We start from the raw sequence: 23,666 nt of genomic DNA on the forward strand, positions 1-23,666 counted from the left end.
GAGAGCAGAGGGAGAGCGGGACCATCGCGCCCTGCTCAGCTTCTCTGACTCCGACTTCTTGAACGGCAAGCTCCATTACATTTGTAACTCAAGGACTACCTGTAGTAACTTTCTTCAAGTGTCCGTATCAGAACTCTGGAGCTAATTCCAGCTGTTGTAGCATCTCAAACAAATTTTAACTATTTTTTTAGAAATCATAATCATGGTTTAGACTCTCACTGAAAATTTCCCATTATGCCTTGGCATCTCTTCATCTATTGGTGAAATAGCTCCACATATAAGCTATTTTGTCCCGAAGTATTTCATCCTTTTAAGTATTTGAATGGACAACATCAAAAGCAAGTTTTAGAAACGTAAACCTCGGCAAATATGGAAAACAGGAGACAATTTAAGAAGTGTTGTCCCATCTCACAGGATTTGATAAAACATAGCTCAATGCCTATTAAAATACATAAAAGCCAGTATCAGTTCCAGCCTTGTCTCTTTCAAGATTTAATAGATGGGAAAAATATATAGGAATGCATATTATCTACAAACATTTTCAAACAATTGTTTTCAACCTCATCCACTAACTTGAGTTCAGAAGTGCAAGTCCTTACCTGCCTTTCATTAGAGCATGCATTGCAACCATAAAAGGTAAAGGTAAAGGTTCCCCTCGCACATATGTGCTAGTGGGGATTCCCGACTCTAGGGGCCGGTGCTCATCTCTGTTTCAAAGCCAAAGAGCCAGCACTGTCCAAAGACATCTCCGTGGTAAAGTGGCTGGCATGATTAAACACCAAAAGCTCACAGAACACTTTTACCTTCCCACCAAAGGTGGTCCCTATTTTTCTACTTGCATTTTTTACCTGCTTTCGAACTGCTAGGTTGGCAGAAGCTGGGACAAGTAACAGGAGCTCACCCCATTACGCGGCACTAGGGATTCAAACTGCTGAACTGCCAACCTCTCGATTGACAAGCTCAGCATCTTAGCCACTGAGCCACCACATCCCTATTACAACCATACCCCACCAAAAAAACCAAACGAAAACAAACTACGCTTCACCACTCTGTGAGGATCGACATTTTACTGAATAAAAAGGTTACAGTTCCAAATTTTAAAAACAGACTGAATATACAAAATAAATAATTCCATACACTAATTTCAACATTACAGGTTAACTGTCATGCATCAAATCACCCTCTAAAAAAAGTAGATTCCATTGTGTAAAAAATAAAAAAATCCCAAAAGGCACCAAAGACAAAAATCACAGATATGAATACTTGGGAGAGAAAAAAAGTAGGGAAGGAAAGTCGCTGACCTATGAAAAAGTGGTAAGGGTGCTTCTAGAAACAATTAATTTTTGACAAATTGGATGTTATGATGACGGGAAGAAGTATCCGTGACACACTGGGTTTCAAAAGCTATTTGTAACACAACACGGAGAGAAAGGGAACTCGTCTGGACTTACTAACGGTGCATCACCAGCAAAGCGGTTCTTAGGACTGTGAACTCCTTGTAATGTAGTCCATGGTTTCCAAGAATAATGACTGAGTGGTTTAAAATAAGGCACTAAACTGGCAAAATGGCATTTATATTCATCTTGAGATAAAGGCAACTTTTTGAAAGTATTGGCAAAATTACCGGTGTGGATTTATGCATTTGATCTCATTCCCAAAAGTGCTTTCTTGAAGTTCTCCAGTTGCTGAATTCTATTTACAAAACCTCAGAAAAACACAAGACTGCTTTAATTCCATCTTCACCCCCCTATTTACTCATCAAAGCTGAAACTTCCACAAATACAATCCTGGTCATTTATGAGATGAACATTTAAAAGCCAACCTAAGCATTATGGCAGACATAGAAGGACTGCTTAACATGTTCTTCTGCCATCTCCTCTCCACCGGTGGCAGGGAAATCCATGTTGGTGCAGCATGGGCTAGTAAGCAGAGGAAGACGTTGGTCCTCATTGGGAGAGGAGTATCTTGCCGGCAATAATTTCACGAGAAACCCATCTCTGACTGGTTTGTGACTAACTCTGAGGTCACAGTAACGTTTCCACATTTGAATTCTCTTCCACGGGAGAATAAAAGTCATTAAAAAGCCAGAAATGTTCAAGAGCTGTCTTGTGACTCGTTGGAAATGTTGGGAAACGTTGGAATTTGTGCTTTCTACGAAATGATGGGAAATGTTGAAACATGTGGCTCATTGGAAATATTAAATTATCGGGATAGGATAAAGTGCAAGAGTTCCTGGATTAAAAAAAAAAAGAGTTGGCAGTTTAAAGGCAGACAGTAAGAGTGCCTGATAAAAGCTAAATATCCTGACATTGTGGAATATATAGATGCTTGGCTCCAGACGGCCTTCTTTTAATCACTCTCCTAGAGAAAGATCTCACGCTTCTTCCTACTTGGCAGTAATACGATGACACTTCTCACTGCTAACCCTTGGATAAGCGTGACTCTGGTCCAATGAGCCCTTAGAAAGTGACAGGCAGAGACTGGCATAAAAGGACCCACTGATGTTCAAATACAAGACATAAAAAGAATATATTTCTAATGGCAAAATGTGGGCCAGAAATGACTTCTAATCTATGGCACGCTTATGTCTTCAGAGTCCTACTGTTAGCAACCTAGAACGTAACCCCAACTTTGCATTCTTTCTCCAAGGCACAGATGGATTTCAAACTAATCATGGTTTTCAACACAGCATTGCTAAGTTCCAGTACAATTGACAATGTTTAGTATTTCCAGGAGTGAGAAAAGGGGGCACCAGCACTGGGCACAACCTAATCTCAAGATCAGGAGAATATTCAATGCTTGTTATCGTGTACGTATCATAGATCAACTTAGCAGCTAAAACACCAAAATGAACTGGAGCAGGAGAGGAAGAAGCATGGATTAACAGTTATGCTGCATCCATGATAAACGTTATTTTTTTCTTGTCTTAGAAATTATGGCATGCATTTAAAAACAAACACTCCACTTTGTAAATGATTTGCTTCTTGTAATAGCAGGCCAGCAGGCTACAGATAGCCATTCTTCAGGGAAGTTTCTCACCTCTAGGCTTAGATGGTACTAATCTCCATGGACAACCTTTGGGTCAAAAACGGTGCCTCTCTTTCAAATTGGCCTCTTATCCAGAAGGAATGGAGCAAAGAAGAGTTAAAGAAATCTCTACCCCAGACCTCAGAATGTTCTGAAGAGTCAAATAAACACTGCAAAGGTCCATGGAGAGTCTCAGTCATCCAGGTCATGGTTATCCCAAAGGTGCTTTTTCAAGAGGCAACTGGACAAAGAAAGTCCAGTTGATGCAAAAGTCAATTGGAAATTTGGTGTGGTCCAATTCAAAATATGAATTAAGGTCTGCCAATTATGGTACAGTAAACAATGACAAGATATGAAGTCATGCATTAATAGATGTTTGCACTAATTGATCCGACAGGCAAGAACATCCTGAACCACTAGATGGTGCCCTGGCCTGAGAAACCAATTCTACACAAGGTGTGCTTAACACAGGAGTAGAGATAAATCAAAAGTGGAATAATGCATGCTCAAGTGAATGTAAAAATTAAGTTGCCGGGATACCTCTAGAATCATCCCTCACTGGAGTAAAACTTACCTTTAAGCTCATAACGCTCATAAAATTCAGTTGGCATTTAATTGCCCAACATGATAAAGCCCCTTGAATATCAAGACTGATGAAATGCTGAACTTTAAACTGCCGGCTAATTATCGTTCAAGACATTTGTATTAGTTTTGAGAAAGTTACATTGCAAAGCAAAATAGGATCTGCCAGAGGGTATAAGCAGTTGGTTGCTGATCATAAAAGGCACTTTTTAGCTCTCTTGGCCACAATTCCAAACCTGGAAAAAAAGGGACAGAAAAAGATCAAGAGGACTAGCTCAACTAAATACGATTTGGGCTGACGTAGAGAATTAAAAGCATCTCTGGATGGTTATTTTCAAAGCTAGGATCAACTACTCGGAAACTCCAGATGGTCTTTTGACCAGCCTTTGCTTCCCACGAGAGTCTTCCTATGCCGCAGAATGAGGTAGCAGAATTCGTTGGACCACTTCACCATGCAAGCAGAGGGGTGCCACTTTGAATCCATTCCCACGGTTGGCAAATCTTCTTTTTTGCTAATAAAGATCTAGTGCCTCTGAAGATTCCCTCCTAATCTGCTCCCTGATGTGCTAGCTTTGTATGTGCAGGGAGATGCATTTTCTATATGGAGCCATTAAAAAACTGACTCTCCATGCTGTTTGAAATTAAAAGGATTAATGCTATCGTCAAAATTCCAAATTTGGCTGTACATCAGGCTTAAACAAGAATGGAAGAATTCAACTCTCCTTCAAGTTGGTTAATGATTTTGAAGATGCCTTTTGGTAAACGTGCAAATCTTTTTGTTATACTCATTTGCATTGCTTCACCTGACTTTATTTAAAACATGGCTACGGCAGGATTATTGCTTTTGGTTCCGGACTCTTTGTTTGCAATCGTACAATTTTTTTTTCTTCAAAAAAAGTGGGTTAATCCTTTGCGGTCTCTGCAGCGTAGAATATTTGTGGATCTTATTAAACTATGTACGTTAATGATTCTAAGCTGTATTCTCTGCACATTCTACAGGCAGACATAACAAACTTCAACCACCACATTTGATGAGAGATTTCAACCGCTCACTCTTGTCATTGTAATAGAACATCGATAGTAGGATATGATGTTGGAAGACAAAGTTGTTAAGGGTCTTGCAGTCTCTGGGAATGTGGAATGCTGACCCACATCCTACAATTTTGGCAGAACTTGGAATGATAACTGGGATTATAATAATCCCAATATTAAGTGGAGAAAAACAAATCGAAGATCAAAGCAATGCCACAAAATACATAAAGAGGTGAGAAGGAAGAACAAAGCTCATTCCAAGCCATTTCCAGCTAAATGTTGGCCCAGATCTAGAGAACATCCCAGACACACACACATTAAATGTTACGAGAATCTCTAGAAAAAAAAGTTTAGCACGGTCCAAGAGGTCACGCTGGTAAAGAAAATTGACCGTCCCTTTGTGCACTCCTGGAAGTGCCTCAAACTCCAGGTGATTCCAAATCTTAAGCAAATGAGCCTAGTGTGTACCTCTGTAGGTATCTACGCAGAAGTCACCCCCCCTTAATTTAATCAAGCTTATTTCCAGGTAAGTGGGCAGAGGATGGCCTTCTAAATCTCTCAACTATCGGACACTGTGCCAACAACAATGGACTTTCGTCATTAAATAAGCAGTGGTAGCAAGGATTTTAAACCGAGTAAGCATTTTCTCTTCCATGTGTTTCCAGTATTTCAGACCATCAGCTCCAGACTGGACCCAAGGAGGGTCATTTCCCACCACAGCAGAGATACTGTACTGACCCTGCCCAAGTAAGGGCATTTTCCCCCCAAAGGCATCAAGGCCCCAAATCTCCATTTCTTTCAAAACAGAAAGACAGACACAAGAGACTGAACTTTCAGAGAAGAAATAAGGCAGCTGGAGCACTTAGTGGGCACCACGCAGTCCCCCCGTGACGAAAAGAAGGAAGTGAGATCGTCTCTTGCTGAGGCCGTCAGCCGTTGTACTGTTGCTGATACCGCAAATTCAGTTCTCGCAGTTCCCTCTCCCGCACTCGGCGGGACTTGTTGGATTTGGTGGAACGGCTGGAACGCGTAGACTGAGCTGATTTGGTGCTTTGGCAACGAGACGACGCCCTCTTGAGGAGGTTCTGAGAGATGGAGCGGTGCAGGTTCTTCATGGAAGAAGAGGCCGCCATGCTCACCACCCAGGGATGCTTTAAGGCTTGAAGTGCTGTCATCCGGTCGCTAGGATCCACAGTGAGCAGGTGGTCAATGAAATCTTTAGCAAGGTTGGACACACTGGGCCAGGGCTGAAAATGAAGGAGAAACAAAGGGATGGGGGAAAACATGAATTGTGATTCGAATGCAGTATTGCAGGCTGATTCTGCTCACTGCTAACAGTTCGATCCTGACCAGCTCAAGCTTGACTCAGCCTTCCATCCTTTCGAGGTCAGTAAAATGAGGACCCAGACTGTTGGGGGGGGGGCAATATGCTGACATTGTAAACAGTCCAAAGCACTATGGGGCAGTATATAAATTTAATTGCTACTGCTATTAAAGTTGGGAATAAGCAAACCAACTTGTTTTTTCTTTAAATATGGCATTTTCTCCTTTCCACCTGCAAGCACCCCATCATTTGCTCTACTTAGGACTTCCTTTGTCTGTGGACTTCGAACTATGACTTACCTTGGATTTTCCCTACCCAAGTAATTCCCAGGCCGAAGAGGTTGTAGGGAAAAAAAAGCTTTTAAAAGCCTCTGATGATCCCAGCTGAGTTGCCTAATTGCCAGAGGCTTTTAAAAGCATTTTTTTACAACCTCTTCGGCCGAAGAGGTTGTAGAAAAAATGGTTTTAAAAGTAAAAAAAAAAAAAAAAGTTGGCCACTGGTCAGATCTAAGTACCCCGCGGGCTGGATTTGGTCCCCAGATCTTGAGTTTGACATTCCTGATCTAGATTTTGTACATAAATAAAACAAAAGAAAAAAGAAAAAAAAAAGAACCATGTTTGCAGTTAGAAATAGGCCTTAGGTGAGCTCACATACTGCTAGAACGTTAAATTTGAAAATGCAAACTATCATCATCAAATAATCAATGTTAATGTTTCAATGTTATTTTAACAATTTAACCAACCAGTATTATTTTAACCAAAATGTGAAGCAATTCCTGAATAGGGAACTGGGACAGGCAGCAATAAATTATCACCTTCAATCTGACAAGCGAGTCAGCATTACCAGCTCAGTTAAGGGGCGCTAAACAGAAACAAATTCTCAAACAAGAAGGAATTGGATTTCTTATCCTTTCAATTACTCTGCCACCCTCTGAAATGGTAAGCAGAGAGCACTAGTAATTAGAAATCTCTTCTAGTCAGCAAACACAAATTGGTTTATTGATCTGTTTATCTTGCTGGAGGCTTCACCTGCTGTACAGTATGTATCTCTGGCTTGATTTAATTAAGCTACCCTTCTGAAGAAAAGGGGGGAAAAATATATACCCTATTAAGGTTTGAAGTGAAATGAGCTTACTGGCTTCTTTGCCTACCACCCATTAAAATGATCAGTTTCATTTTCTAGGATGAAATGAGAGGAACATGGCAAGCTGGCCGCAGTTTTTCAATCTCATGAGCTTCATATTACTTCTTTATATTACCTTTTTTTTTTTTTTTTAGTATTTGCTCAAGGAGAGTTACATCGGATGCAATGTTAAAAAACCTGCAGTTGAACTCAATCCTTAGGGTATCACTTAAATGTCAAAGCAAGGGAAAAAAAAGATGATGATTGGTATGCAACAAGTTCATGGACAGGAAAGAGGATGGCTCATTTCCCCCTCTCTGAGTCCTAAATCAAATCAGACCCAGTACTGATGATTGCTTGGATAATCTAAAGCATATAATTCAAAAATGTACTAGCTATTGACATTTGTTTAGCCACTGTTAAGGCTGCTTTACTGGAAAGGATTATACAGGTAGTCCTCGGCTTACAGCTATTCATTTAGTGACCGTTCAAAGTTACAACACTGAAAAAAAGTGACTTATGGCCATTTTTCACACGTGTGCAGTGGTGGGCTGTTGGAGGTTCGAAGGGGTTCGGGAGAACCTCTAGCTAAGATTCTGTGCAGTTCGGAAAACCCCCATATCCCACTCCTGGCTGGTCCTTCCCACCCCACCCTGCCCCTCCCAGTAATCCCCACATGGCCCGTTTTGGATGCAGGTAAGTGCAGGGTGCACGTGGAGGCTCTGGGAGGGCGAAAAACCGGCCTACCAGAAGTTGGGCCCATTTCTGGCCTCCAAAGGGCCTCCGGAGCCTGGGGAGGCTGTTTTTGCCCTCCCGGAGGCTCGAGGAAAGCCTCTGGAGCCTGGGGAGGGCAAAAATGCCTCCCTCCGTCGTGGTGCAGGAGGCTGATGAGGCCACGCCTACCCAGCAGAGAACCCCTTGCTAAAAATTTTGAAGCCCACCCCTGCACATATGGCTACTGCAGCATCTCCATAGTCATCTCCTAAGATATGTACTGGATCAGTATTTTAAACCTTTACCAAAATAACAAACAACAATAAATTAAATTGATATGTATCCTATTCCCAACAATTTCGTGTGTTCTTCGTCTTCGTTCTTCTCAGCTCAAGGACAAAGTCAGGCAGATCGTGGCAAACTTCTCCAATAGTGACATTCAAATTTCAAGATGTATTTTTCTCCAGCACAGAAATAGAAGAACAAGCCTTCACTCGAGAATAATAGTCTGGATCCCTCAGAAATAAAAACGCCAGCACAACACCAAACATATGGGTTCACGCAATTTACTAAAACCACATTAGCAAAACATAATTGCTGTGTTTACATAACATCAGAGGTGGTATTCAGCAGGTTCTGACCAGTTCTGGAGAACCAGTAGCGGAAATTTTGAATAGTTCGGAGAACCAGTAGTAAAAATCCTGACTGGCTCCGCCCCCATCTAGTCTCTGCCTCCCGAGTCCCAGCTGATCGGGAGGAAATGGAGATTTTGCAGTAACCTTCCCCTGAAGTGGGGTGGGAATGGAGATTTTACAGTATCCTTCCCCTGCCACGCGCACCAAGCCACGCCCACAGAACCAGTAGTAAAAAAATTTGAATCCCACCACTGCATAACATGTAAATGTTCTCCAAAATAAACCATATCATGGCTTAATAAGATGACCTAGATCAGTGATGGCTAACCTTTTTGGCACCGAGTGACCAAAGCGTGCACATGCACACCCCCATAATGCAATGCATTCAACCCCACACATGCGTCCCGCCCCCATGCATACACGCGCAACCCATATGCATCCCACCATCATGCATGCGCACACAACCCCGCACATGTGCATGTGCCCCCGCGTGCCCCCCCGCACTTGTGCACATTTCTCCCGCATGTGCCCCACCCCCTGCGCATGTGCGGCAGAGACCCAGCTGGCCGCAGGAGGCGCTCGCGCATGTGTGATGTAGCTGAGCTGGAATGACTGTTCACATACCCGCAGAGAGGACTCTGCATGCCACCCGTGGCACGCGTGCCATAGGTTCGCCATCACGGGCCTAGATCATACTACATGCCAAGACAATGGTTTTGGTTCCAAAAGCAGAACCACGGGATATTCAGTGCCAATTTATCCTTGCCCACCCTGTTTCCCCCAAAATAAGACATCCCCTGATAATAAACCCAATCGGGCTTTTGAGCGCATGGCAATAAGGCCAAGCGCTTATTTCAGGGTTCAAAAGAATATAAGACAGCGTCTTATTTTCGGGGAAACACGGTAGGTAGGTGTAGCATGGCGCCTAGTAGTCAACCATACAAGGGTTACCTCCACTTTAGTCTGGAGCGGATAAACAAGCAGGAAAAGAAATGTACTACAGTATTTGTATATTTGAGATACCTTAAAGTTCCAATTAGCTGGAATTCCAATTCTAACCCCCAAAATTGACTCCTTTCTTCCTCTTTATTGTTCCAAACTCAACACATAGAACAAGCAAGCAGCAACAGAGAAAGCGCTGAATGGGACTCTGCAGGCAGCTGCAGCAATAGACAAAATCCATAGCTGTTGCTATAAACGTTCAGAGCCTCCTTAATGGGCTTTTGGGTGGAGATACTGCTCCAATAGGAAACCCAAGCGCCAAGGACAGGAGAGGCTTGAAATTAATTATTTTGCCTGGTGATTTATACCGCCATTGTTCCTGATATTCATGCTTTGGTTAAAGCTTCATCGTGATTTCCTGAAGGGCTACTTGCAGTCTTTCAAAAACAATGTCATGTTATTCACAATCAAAGAATGATAGACTGGAAATTCTAACCTCCCTGACACCCCTAAATCCTTGGTTAATTCATTTCTATTTTACTCTTCTGCCATTTTTCTTATTTCTTTTATATATCTTCTTGAAAAGGCAAGGTTTTGCCAATGGGTCTGAGCAACCCAGAGTGGAATGGAGGCCATCAAGGTGTCTTGTCTGACAGATTGCTGTCGCCAAGTGTGTGTGTGTGTGTGTGTGTGTGTGTGTGTGTGTGTGTGTGTGTGTGTTATTGTTTTTATTGTTGTATGTTGGGTTTTTATTTTTTTGTAAGCCGCCAAGAGTCACTTGAGAGTGAGTGGGTGGCAATATAAATTTTCTAAATCAAAAATGATTAGTTAATGGTTTTGTTTCTCCTTGTTCTTTTAGCAGGAGGGAGAGAAAAAAGGTTCCATCAACACCTATCAGAACCTTCTGTCAAGGTTTCAAAAATGCTCCCGATTGGCTTAATGGAAAATGAAAACTTAGGAGCAAGGCTTAAGGTTGACTGAGTATTGGAAACAGGAAGGATTTGCTGTTCTGTGATCATCCCGGTTAGCTTTAACTCCCGGCCATCCCGGTTAGCTTGAACTTCTCTGTCAACCTGACCCACTTCACACGATTGCTGTATATCAGGAGTGTCAAACTCAATTTCACTGAGGGCCACATCAGGGCTGTGGTTGACCTCGGGGGGGGCTGGCTGACTGGGTGGGTGGGCGTGGCCAGCTTGACGCCACTCACTGGATGTGGGTGACTGGGTTGGTGTGGCTGATGATGGGCGTGGCCAGCTTGACGCGACTCCCCAAACTGCTGGCATGTTTCCTCTTTGCATTGGGTAGACGGGCCGAAGTGACGCGGGGTGGCCCCTCACATTTTCCAGGATGGCCCCGTGGGCCAGATCCGACCACATCATGGGCCGGATCCGGCCCACAGGCCATGTGTTTGACAGTCCTGCTGTATGTGGATAAAACTGGGAATGGGTGAAGGGTATGCATGCTGCCTTGACTTTCTAACAAAGGATAAGATATAAATGGGACCAGTTAGTTTAGTTTAGTTTTATGTATGCAGTGGTGCATACATTTACAGTATCATATGAAATATAGAGTAGAGCTTCAAGAAATTGCTGCACTATTTCAGTTTGTGAGTGAAGAATCAGTATAGAATCAGGCTCTGGGGAAGCACAGGCTTAAATATATTGAGCCGACTGAAACAAGCAATATTCTTATTCTGCACACCAGAGAAAAGGAATAAGTACTACTAAGTAACAGATTGCCAGCGAAATGACTGTTGTCAGCAAAAGACTTAGCAAGCTAAACAGTGAGAAATTGGGTGATGTACTGCCCAGAGCATTTTGAAGCTATAGCAGATATTTTACAGGGCCTTCCCAGGCGCTCTCTTCTATCCGTTTTGTCCAGCTCATGTTTAACAATGCATATGTTTGGAAATGAGAGTTTCGCAGAGACTTCTCCAACTGTATGTATTTAAATCAGTGTTTCTCAACCTTGGAAGCTTGAAGATGGGTGGACTTCAACTCCCAGAATCCCCCAGCCAGCGCTGCTGGCTGGGGGATTCTGGGAGTTGAAGTCCACCCATCTTCAAGCTTCCAAGGTTGAGAAACACCGATTTAAAGGGAGAAAAGATAGGGTATTTATTTAAAGAAATTTATATGCCCGCCCAACTCACTCTCCGTGAACTATGGGTGGCTTTCAAAGATAAAAAATATCATATAAAAAAACCAATAAAGAGACATAAAACTCCAAACAAGCCACTTGAGGGGCTCCATCCAAATTCTGGGTTTCCCGGGGAAATCCAGGTCTTCCAGTCCTTGTGAAAGAGAAGTCCAAAGTGGGAGTCAATCTTATTTCTTTGGGGATGATGTTCCACAAGGAGTGAGCTACCACAGGGAAGGCCCTTCTTCTTGGTCCCACTAGATGTACTTCCTTAGGGGAGGGGGCCCGGGGCATTCCTTGACATTTCTACAACTAAATACATTCGTTTTTAAGACTCAATGCTTTCATTTTCTCAGTAACAAACTTTTGACAGAGCTACAGTAGCTGTCCAATTTCAGCCAGTCAGACATTGCAAAAGTGAATCAGCTGTAACCAATATAGAGACACCGGCTCCAGTTTGCCATGCCAATTGATAAGCGGTTTATCCATGGCTAGTGCCTAATTTGGGCTCTTTTATTGTACAAATACAATATCCAGGAGCCTGGATAGCTCAACAGTCAGAGCACTGTAATTTAACACCAGCTGTCTGCAATTAAAAGTAAGATCGAATCTGGCCAGGCTCAAGGTTGACTCAGCCTTCCATCCTTTCTAAGGTAGGTAAATTGAGGACCCAGTTTGTGGGGGCAATAAGCTGACTTTGTATAAAATATACAAAAGTATGAAGGCTATTGCTTAACGCACTGTAAGCTGCCCTGAGTCTCCGGAGAAGGGCGGCATATAAATCAAATTAAAAAAAAAAAATACAAGTTTTCTCGCACTACAGAGTCATGAAGCTGAATGAATCCTTCAGTGCTATTTATGATCAAATTCGTAACAACTTGGAACTTCCTAACCTCATTTTCCAGCAGCTACCAGATAACTTCTAAATCTGTCACCTGAAATATCTCAACATATTGACTTCCTCTGTAGGGATGGCACTTGCTCTGTAGGGATGGCACTCCTCTGGGCACTTGCTACGTAGGCTGCCGGCATCTGTCAATACAAGTCATTCATCTTGTATTTATACAGGCCAGCTCGTGGATGAAGCAGCAGCAGGCGTTCCTACAAACCAACAACCGGAAGCCTCCTCCGCACAATCAGCTACGTGCACAATTTTACCAATTGACACTGATCGCTTGATTGAGAGTCAATTTTCAGGTTTCAGAAGAAGCCTGCCAATCCTTCAGGAAAGCATTTAAGTCCAAACAGCAAAACAAAACCTTAATTGGGAAATGTGTCTCTAAACCCAGGCCTGGCAGACTCCCAGGAAAGGAAGAGATGGGAGACAAAGGGACCCACTGACACCAGCTACATATACTGTGTAGACTGAAACCTATGTACCAGGTATGAAGGGGGGGGGGATGAAGGAGACGCAAAAGGCAGAGTCTGAACAAATGGTCGATATGCTGGAACAATCAAGGAGGAAAGAGAGGGGGGGAAGAAAGAGAGAGAGAGAGAGAGAGAGAGAAAGAAAGAAAGAAAGAAAGAAAGAAAGAAAGAAAGAAAGAAAGAAAGAAAGAAAGAAAGAAAGAAAGAAAGAAAGAAAGAAAGAAAGAAAGAAAGAAGAGAAACAGAGGAGAGAAACAGAGGAGAGAAAGAGGGAAATAGAAAGAGAAAGAAAGAAAGAAAGACGAAAGAGAAAAAAAGGAAAATAGAAAGAAAGAAAGAAACAGAGGAGAGAAAAAGAGAAAGAGAAAGAGAAAGAGAAAGAGAGAAAGAAGAAAGAAAGAAAGAAAGAAAGAAAGAAAGAAAGAAAGAAAGAAAGAAAGAAAGAAAGAAAGAAAGAAAGAAAGAGGGAGGGAAATCTAATTCTGTGGTTCTACAGTATATGCCACTTCATGAACTCATTTTTACAAGACACCTTTTCTTTGTTTCCTGTTTTCCCAAGAAATCATTGCCAAATACTGGAAGGGTAATGAAATGACTTTTGACATGGTCATCTTGCTCCGGTGCTTTTCAACAAGCAAGCTTATTACAGATTTTATACAAATGAAAAAAAAAAAATATGATAAAAGCCGTTAGAAACAAATACATCAAAACATTCCCAAAATCTGAACTGAAACCGCAATATTCTTATCGGCTAAAATTCCAGAAAACCTAAATGAAAAGTATCACAAATTTGGAAAGATAATAAATGCTGAAAGCTGCGAGAACAATTTGGCGACGTTGGGAAAACAAAAAAAAGAAACTTGAGGACACTATCAGATGGGGGGACCAAATTTGAACATCCATTTGGGATTGTATACGGACTTCTGCCTTGGGCAGTGGGTTGGTCTAGATGACCTTCAAGGTCCCTTCCAGCCCTATGATTCTACGATGAATAAATTTTAAGAGACAATGTGTCGATCCTTTTGAGATAGTGAAGTTTAGCAAATAGGAAATGCTAGAAGCCTTAGATTGTGGATAAGGATATTGTAGAGAATCCTGAAAGCCCGTCAAAGCCACTCTAGGCTTCAATTTATACCGAACACAATTAAGACAAGAGTTGTTCTATTTCACATTTTCTACTTTCTCAGAATTCAAATCTCTTTTCTAATAGTGGCTGGGTATTCACCTCTTTCTTCTCTGAGTCAAATCTGCATTCTACCATACCATTACGTTACAAAAATTAAGTTAGAGAAATAACAAACAATCCAATCTGTGTCCACTTTTCCAGGTGCATCAACCTGAAATCTAAGCCGTTGAAAGCAAAATAAATGAGTTTGATCCCAATTAAATAACCTCTGTCCTCATGGTCAATACGCAGTGGGCAAAATTCAAGTCCACAAAGGTTATTAGCCCGAGTACACTCCTTTCTATCCTCACGGGAACATCTTGCGCACAAGGCTTCCGATGGCCAAGGTTGCAGGCAAAGAGGCCATTTTCAACTTTGAAAGAGAGCAAATGCCAAATGAATCTGTACTTCTGTGAACCTTTCTGCCCATTGCATCAAGATCTGGCCACAGAGCTGAGGCAATCAGATCAGCACAAAAGGGAGCAAACTCTAAAGGTACATTAGACATTGGACAGTTGCATTAAGGATAGGGGGAAAAGAGCAAAGAACTGGGGGGGGGGAGAAAAGAGAGTTTCAGAGTGTGCATTTGTCAGGCTGACCTCAGGGATGGAAGCATCTTATTTCAAACTCCGTTCAATATTTCTCTTTTTTTAAAAAAAAAAATGATATAAAAAGGAAGAACACTCTGCCTTTTCAACAGGGCCCCTTGAGATTACATGAAGCCTCACCATCACTGGCTCAATCTCTTTGCCAGCGATGCAAAAACACATTCCTTGGTAAATGGATTTCTCTTCTAAGAAAGGGTGGAACCGCTCTTCAGGTCCGCTTAAGAGTAGAATATTTTAGTCTCCTTTCCATCCAAGGTTTTCATGGATTTGTTTCTTTGTTCTTGCATGCACTTGGAAATTGAGCCCTCGGTTCTAAGTATCTGTAACACTAATGAGGGGTAGAAACCAAAGGCCCTACAACTCCTGTTGGACTCCAGCTTCCATCACACCGATTGCTGGCTTTTAGGAACTGGAAACCAACCAGACCTGCAAAGCCATTGTTTCTCGATCCAGAATTAGAAGTATCTTACAGGGGAAGGGGCATTGTGATAAAAGCAGTTAAGTTAGAACAGGCAAGGCCCAGATTTCACACCATTCTAAATCATTACATCTCAATGAGTGAATTTGGGCTAGTTTAGAACAGAATAGAATAACAGAGTTGGAAGGGACCTTGGAGGTCTTCTAGTCCAACCCCCTGCTTAGGCAGGAAACCCTACACCACTTCAGACAAATGGTTGTCCGACATCTTCTTAAAAACTTCCAGTGTTGGAGCATTCACAACTTCTGGAGGCAAGTCGTTCCACTGATTAATTGTTCTGACTATCAGGGAATTTCTCCTTAGTTCTAAGTTGCTTCTCTCCTTGATTAGTTTCCACCCATTGCTTCTTGTCCTGCCCTCAGGTGCTTTGGAGAATAGCTTGACTCCTTCTTCTTTGTGGCAGCCCCTGAGATATCGGAAGAGTGCTATCATGTCTCCCCGAGTCCTTCTTTTCATTAAACTAGACATACCCAGTTCCTGCCATCGTTCTTCATATGTTTTAGCCTCCAGTCCCCTCATCATCTTTGTTGCTCTTCTCTGCACCCTTTCTAGAGTCTCCACATCTTTTTTACATACCGTGTTTTCCTGAAAATAAGACCCTGTCTTATATTTTTTTGAACCCCAAAATAAGCGCTTGGCCTTATTTTCAGGAGGTCTTATTATTTTGGGGCAGGTGGAGCAAGATGGGGCGCCTCTTGCCATCTTACCTGATTTCCATCTCTGCGTATAAATATTTTCAGGGAGGGCTTATTTTCGGGGGGGGAGGCTTATTTTAGCACATGCGCTCAAAAGCCCAATTGGGCTTATTATCAGGGGATGTCTTATTTTCGAGGAAACAGGGTAGTAACAAACAGAGTTGTTGCTATTAAAGTAAAATGAGAGGAGACCTCCATGTAAGACAGCTTAGGCATCTAGAACAGAGATGAGGAACTATGGCCACTTTATGACTTGTGGACTTCAACTCCCAGAATTCCTGAGCCAGACATGCTGCTCAGGAATTCTGGGAGTTGAAGTCCACAAGTCATAAAAGGACCAGAGTTTTCCAGGGTTCTCCAGAGATCTAGAAGAAAACTGGAATATAAAAAAACCTCACTAATCCAGTCTCACAATTTAAGACTAAAATTACCAAAAGGGGCACGATTTATGTATGATGTCTAAGGCAGTCTTGGTTTCCTCACAGTATTTAATCTTTTCTACAAATTTTACATTTGTGTATTACACCACCGAGTTAAGTCAATACTTCATCAGTGATGCACAACCGTGTGTTCAAGGCAACATCTGCACCAAAACTTCCTGAAGGGTGTTCTGCGTCAAGGTGCATTAAAGTTTGTATCAAGTGGAAGTGGTATTCACTAGAAATGAAAAGCTGCTATGAGTCACAAAGCAACGGGGAGGGAGTGACGTTGGTGGACCGTTTTCCCAGACAAGCTGACAAATGTAAATGACAAATTTCAACCACTCTTCCAGGCAGATGATGCATCCCCTGCCTTTTAAACGATGGGGAAAAGTTTATAAGTTGCATTTTGCTTTACTTCGTCCCTAGCCTGAGAAACATTCCAGACAACCTTTCTTCACGTTTCAGTTTTTAGGAATACAGAAAAAAACAAATCCTGAATGAAAAGGGAAGGCTGGACCAGTGCTTTATTTCACCTTCTTTTAAGCTTCATACATTATCTGCAGTATTTTCCTCTTAATATCATTATTAAATAACAAGCAAGGAACTGGAAAGGTTTAATATAAGTAGTCCTCAACTTACGACCACAATTGAGCCCAAAACCTACAGTCAGGTCCAGAAATATTGGGACATCGACACAATTCTAACATCTTTGGCTCTATACACCACCACAATGGAGTTGGAATGAAACAAACACAATGTGCGTTAACTGCAGACTGTCAGCTTTAATTTGAGGGTATGTACATCCAACTCAGGTGAACGGTGTAGGACTTACAGCAGTTTGCATATGTGCCTCCCACTTGTGGGAGAATTGTGTCGATGTCCCAATATTTCTGGACCTGACTGTATGTTGCTAAGTGAGAAGTTAGTTAAGTGAGCTTGCTCTATTTTACAACTTTTCTCACCGCATTGGTTAAGTGAATCACTGCAGTTCTTAAATTAGTAGCCTGGTTGTTAAGTGAATCTGGTTTCCCCATTGACTTTGCTTGTCAGAAGGTCGCAAAAGGAGATCGCGTGACTCCGGGACACTGCAACCGTCATAAATACGAGTCAGTTGCTAAGCATCCGAATGTAAATCACGTGACCATGGGGGAATGCTGCAAGGGTCATAAGTGTGGAAAATGGTCATAAGTCACTTTTTTTTCAGTGCCGTTGTAACTTTGAATGGTCACTAAATGAACTGTTGTAAGTCCGGGACTACCTGTATGTGCAAATTCAATTGGGTTCTGCCTGTGCGTTATCAAATACCTTAGCAATAAATGTTTTCGTTGCCTGGGTAGCATTTTTCCTCTCTAATCTGTGTCGAGGATTACTTGAAGTGACTCTTCAAGGTCAGCCAAGCAGTTTTGTGTTTCCTGAGATTTGAAACCAGGCTTCTCTAACCTTAATACTGTGTTTCCCCGAAAATAAGACCCTCTCTTATATTTTTTTGAACCCCGAAATAAGCGCTTGGCCTTATTTTCGGGGAGGTCTTCTCCTTTTGGGGCACGTGGAGCAAGATGGGGCTCCTCTTGCCATCTTACCTGATTTCCAGCTCTGTCTCCCTAACCCTAACCAGAGGGAATGGCGGGGATCAGTTGTGCATGCGTTTAAATATTTTCGGGGAGGGCTTATTTTTGGGGCGGGGACTTATTTTAGCACATGTGCTCAAAAGCCCAATAGGGCTTGTTATCCAGGGAGGTCTTATTTTCAGGGAAACAGGGTAGTCTTGTAAAACACAGTGTCTTTCCAGACAATCTTGGGCTACGTGCAAGCTTATCAACCAACTTTTACTTTTGCAAGGGAGATTTTGTGGGGGAAAGCAGGAGGACAGCTGCTAAGACGAAATACAGCTAGAACCACAACAGTCACTGGGCTTCAACAGGAGCATATGAGCAAACACAGAGGGAATTTAAGGCTTGCAGACATTAAAAGAAAAAAGCTCATAATCGCATTCTAATGAGAAAACCACACAATACTCAGCATTAATTAGAAAGGAAAAATGTAAAATGAAATGACTGAATAGAATGGAATATCCTGGAGGATGACATAACAGAGCTATGTACAGGAGCCTTGGTGGCGTAGCTGATTAAGCACTGTTGAAGTAGCACCAGCTGCCTGCAATTATACTGCAAGTTCAAATCTCACCAGGCTCAAGGTTGACTCAGCCTTCCATCCTTCCGAGGTAGGTAAAATGAGGACCCGGATTGTGGGGGCAATAAACTGACTTTGTATAAAAAGAACACCACTTGGGAGGGGGGGCCAAAAGCCCTACTAAGCAGGTATATACAAAAGTATGAAGGCTATTGCTTAATTCATTGTAAGCCGCCCTGAGTCTCCGGAGAAGGGCGGCATATAAATCGAACCAATAAATAAATAAATTAGGAACTGTGGAAATAACTGCAGCCTGCTACTGAAGTTCCATCTGCACTTTGCAACATGTAGAATATATTGAGCTATTTCATACCTGTTTCCCCCAAAATAAGACAATCTCTGATAATAAGCCCAATCGGGCTTTTGAGCGCATGGCAATAAGGGCAAGCACTTATTTCAGGGTTCAAAAAAAATATAAGACAGGGTCTTATTTTCAAGGAAACATGGTATATTTAAAACATGTTGTGTAATTGTGAAGACTGAAGCTGGGAGGGCTGGGAACTAACAACCTTAGACCAGATGTTATCAAAATAGGAGGCCAGGCTGAGAAACAAGCAGCCAGAAGTCTATTACCATGTGAAGATAGGAGAAACAAACACAAATTTTAAAGAGGGCTCGAGATTGTACAGCAGCTTATTGTCATTAGGGCTTCTTGTATCTGCAATACAAGCAACTTACCTATCCAAGTTCCCAAACAAAGATTTATTGCTGAGCTTTGGGTGAAAATCTAAGGAGACGGTCTAAGTTTAACTATAAAAGCAAAAAGTAGCTGCTCAGATTGTTTGTGAAGATTAACAGCATCACATCCTGCTATTCTGAGATGTGAAATACATGAACATTTTAGTACATATTTAAAACCTCTCTATATAAAAAAATGTAAAACACAGATGCCTTTTTCTCCCCGTTGCCTATCGCTTCCTGTCATGTGGCCCCCTTCATAAATTAGTCAAAGATGCAGGCAGGTAATTTGGGGATACTTCTACCTGGAGTTTTTGCTATCAATCATAACCACGCAGAACAATAGGATATATCAAACCATTTGACTTCTCATCTGGAATCACCAGACACATCAGATGGAGCTTTTTCTGCTGTGTGTCGTGATGCCTAAGTTCGAATCCAAGTAAGGGTATGGCTAGCTGATGAAAGCTAAAAAGCTTGAAATAGATCTATACTAGTCTTCCTTTATTTCTTTATCAGCAATATATATATATGGCAAAACAAAGCCTTCTGCTTATTGAACTAAGCCCTGATAAAGCAAAGAAGCTGCAGGGTGCAGGGAAAAACACAATTAGTTCCTAACAGGTAAATTGAGCTGATCCTGCTCCGATAAGCACTGTAACGCAAGGAAGCTAACATCATCAGAAGTGTTTGTAGTGTCTCCTCCAAGCTGCATTAAATTTCCCTTCTTGGTCATCAACTATATATCATCCAGGAGCCAAAGAATAATAATTAGAGCAGTTGAAGTCAGCAGAACCTGAATGAGTTATTAGAGTACCGTGGCCATTGATCGCTTAATAGCCTCTGGAAAACTTCAAGAATGGAACCACATTAGGAAGACACCTGCTGCTGTACTGGCAGACAGCAACTGCAATACAGGTAGTCCTCCACGTACGTTCATTTACTGACTTTTCGAAGCTACAACTTATGACCCTTACGGCCGTTGCACCCTCCCCATGGTCACGTGATTAACATTTGGACGCTTGGCGACTGACTCATATTTATGACGACTGCAGTGTCCTGGGGTCACGTGGTCACCTTTTGCGACCTTCTGACAAGCAGAGTCAATGGGGAAGCCAGATTCATTTAACAACCGTGTTACTAACTTAACATCTGCAGTGGTTCCTTTTAACAACTGTGGCAAGAAAGGTCGTAACACGGGGCAAAATTCACTAAGCAGCTGCCTCACTTAGCAACAGAAATGTTCAGTTCAATTGTGGTCGTAAGTGGAGGGCCACCTGTAGCTGGCGTCAGATTTTTTTTGTCAATCTACACTTCAATTTTCATTTCGCTGTCAACAGTCTCAGCGAATTTAGTTACGAAATTGAGCCCAGCCTCAGTTTTGAAAAGACACGGGTTTTGAACAAGTGGAAAAGGAGAAAGATCCCTGCTGCTGAAATACTTCTTTTTTCCTCACAAAAAGTGCATATGGAGATTTCTCAGTTATCCAGGTCATGGTTGTCCCAAAGGTGATTTTTCAAGAGGCAACTGGACTTTCTGGGGTGTTGTTTTTTTTTTTTTGAAGAAGAAGAAGAAGCTGAAGAAGCTTCTTGGATGAGAAGCGAAACATCTTCAAAGAAAAAAACCAGAAAGTCCAGTTTCCTCTTGAAAAAACACCTGTGGGACAAGTGCATAGGAAGTTGCAACAAAAAAATAGGAAAAATGCTGGGAACAAACAAACAATAATCCTTTAACTAAATTAAATTTAGGGGAGATGTTTAGGGGACTGGAGGCTAAAACATGAAGAACGGTTGCAGGAACTGGGCATGGCTAGTCTAGTGAAGAGAAGGACCAGGGGAGACATGATAGCAGTGTTCCAATATCTCAGGGGCTGCCACAAAGAAGAGGGAGTCAAACTATTCTCCAAAGCACCTGAAGGCAGGACAAGAAGCAATGGGTGGAAACTAATCAAGGAGAGAATCAATTTAGAACTAAGGAGAAATTTCCTGACCGTTAGAACAATGAATCAGTGGAACAACTTGCCCCCAGAAGTTGTGGATGCTCCAACACTGGAAATTTTTAAGAAGATGTTGGATCACCATTTGTCTGAAGTGGTGTAGGGTTTCCTGCCTGGGCAGGGGGTTGGACTAGAAGACCTCCAAGGTCCCTTCCAACTCTGTTATTCTATTTCTAAATGTTATGCCTAATTGTATGTAGCGCTAAGCCAGAATTAGTATAGTCTACAGACAATTCTTTGAAAATATGGGAGAACACTTGGGGGGAGGGATATTCATCTTTGTGCATGCTAAAAGGAAGACTCTTAATAGATTGTGTTTATCTTTTTTCCATTCTTGGCTGATTATTATGAATTAAACAGGAATCATGTTTTGCCAACTACTAGGAAAGCCAGTAACAAATCCTTTGTTTCAAATCACATTTTGATTTAGAAACAAGAAATGTGGACAGCTAAATTAAGTTGCACAAAATTCTTCTTCTGACTCTCAGGCCGGAAGGAAATGGACGGTGCAGAAATATGAGGCTCCACTTTCAAAGAGTCATGCACCAAAACTCTTTTTTTTTGGGGGGGGGGGGTTATTACGTGCAAATGCAGGTAGTGAGAAAAGTCAGCTCTTGAATCTAAGAGGGACAAACTCAATAATCAAACGGTTTTGGCAAGACACTGTAGCTTTATATTTTTGATATACATTTGATGGAATTATGGTTTAAGTTTCATCAGAAGCATTTAAAAGTCAATGTATATTAATTCAAGTTACCATACATAAGAGGAACCTGGAGGTCATCTATAAAAGATGTCTGCATGACATAACCCAGCGAAACATACACAGAGAAAGAACAGATCAAATGAAATCCATGAAATTTGACATATAGCACACCTAAAAGGCTTCTCCCCCAGTCAGGCAAAATTTCAAGAAAAGATTAAGAAATAGTATGTATCCATATATCACTGGTGGAGTATTAAGAACATTATTGTTGGGGGAAATACGCTGATTCTGTAAACTGCTTAGAGAGGGCTGTAAAGCACTGTGAAGGGGTATATAAGTCTAAGCGCTATTGCTATTACAGCCGCACAGTGCTAAAAGTTCCTTCTACCATTACTATTTTGGTACTGTCACACTGCAGCATTTGGGCCATTCCCTGGCTACAAGCATATTCCTAGAAGAGACCAACTTTTCAGAGCAGAGCAATTCACAAAAAGCAGATTATCCCCTTTGAGAAGTGATTCAAATACTGAAAATGCCCCTGCAATAACAGTATAGGGACGGCACTAGTGCTTTGCTATTCTTTTATTTCCTTTAATTAGGTCTGATGCTGGAAGAAGTGCCTTTGCCCTTTATCAGTGGGGACGAAAAGATTCCCCTTGTTGCGATTGTGGTGTTGATATACAAACCATTAAACATATTGTGCAAGATTGCCCACAATGTGCGTTCCCTGGTTCCCTACATCTGCATGAAGCAACGCCAGAGGCGATCGCCTGGATAGCTGAATTGGATATCCAGTTATGAGGCCACTACCACACACCCTCTTAGAAGTATTACTTGTAATTACATGGACGGTGTATATATATTTACTTCTCTTCTGTCATGTTCTCATCATACACATCATCATCATCATCCCTTTACTCACCTCCCCAGAGTAGCTGTATTTTCCTTTCAGGATTTGCCGATACAAGCGGGTGCGATTATCATCCTCAAAAGGCATAGTCCCACTTAGTAGGATGTACGAGATCACCCCGAGCGCCCACATGTCCACAGAGTTAGTGTAAGGCTTCCTGATCAAGATCTCTGGGGCAATGTACTCCGGGGTCCCACAGGTAGTCTTCATTAAGCAGTCATCTCCTTTCTTCCGAGCACTCGCCAGCCCGAAATCGGTGATCATGATTTTAGAGTCCATACCTGGGTGATAATAGAGCAAGTTCTCCGGCTTCAAGTCTCTGTGAGTTATGCCCAACGTATGCAAGTATTTAACCCCGTCCAATACCATCTGTAACACTCGGGTGGCATCTCTTTCCGTGAAAGACCCTTTAGCAATAATACGATCAAACAATTCGCCTCCAGTCGCCAGCTCCATCACCATGTAGACACGCTCCTGAGTCTCAAAAACTTCGATGAGTTGGATGATGTTCGTGTGCCGCACTCGGCGTAGCACGCACAGCTCCGATTCGCATACTTCTCTCCCCTCACGGTATTTGGTCTCTATCAACTTGATTGCATAAGGTTGTTTGGTAGCTTTGTGCTCCACTCGTACCACCCGGCTAAAGCTACCTCGGCCAATCAGAGCTTTGATGTCGTACTTGGCTGTCACTCTGGGGTCAAATTTGGCACGGTATTTTGCCACTCTGTTCTTGCGGGGCTCCTGCTGTTCCACATACGGATTGGTGTGACACGGAGGAGAAGGAATAGCAGACTTGATGGCATCTCCATCACCTTTGATGAAATGTTTATATATGTCAGTTTTATAACCAGTGTAGGGCTCGACCTTTTTAACAAGATCCAAATGAACATCATTGGGAGGCTCGGGAAGGACTTTACTAGTCCCACAGCCCAT

The 23,666-nt window shown here is 42.2% G+C and overlaps 1 protein-coding gene across 1 annotated transcript; it reads right to left on the reverse strand.

Annotated features, from left to right (window-relative positions):
• Positions 1 to 5,570: 5,570 nt before the first annotated feature.
• On the reverse strand, positions 5,571 to 23,666 carry PSKH1 (protein serine kinase H1). The gene is made up of 2 exons (XM_070952860.1): positions 22,746 to 23,666; positions 5,571 to 5,888 (listed from the first exon to the last, which is right to left on the reverse strand). Exons 1-2 carry the CDS (start codon positions 23,664 to 23,666, stop codon positions 5,571 to 5,573), a joined length of 1,239 nt encoding a protein of 412 aa, XP_070808961.1.

The sequence above is a fragment of the Pituophis catenifer genome, unplaced genomic scaffold (assembly GCF_029215685.1).
Source record: "Pituophis catenifer annectens isolate HBS135680 unplaced genomic scaffold, rPitCat1.0.hap2 SCAF_13, whole genome shotgun sequence".
Taxonomy (NCBI): Eukaryota; Metazoa; Chordata; class Lepidosauria; order Squamata; family Colubridae; genus Pituophis; species Pituophis catenifer.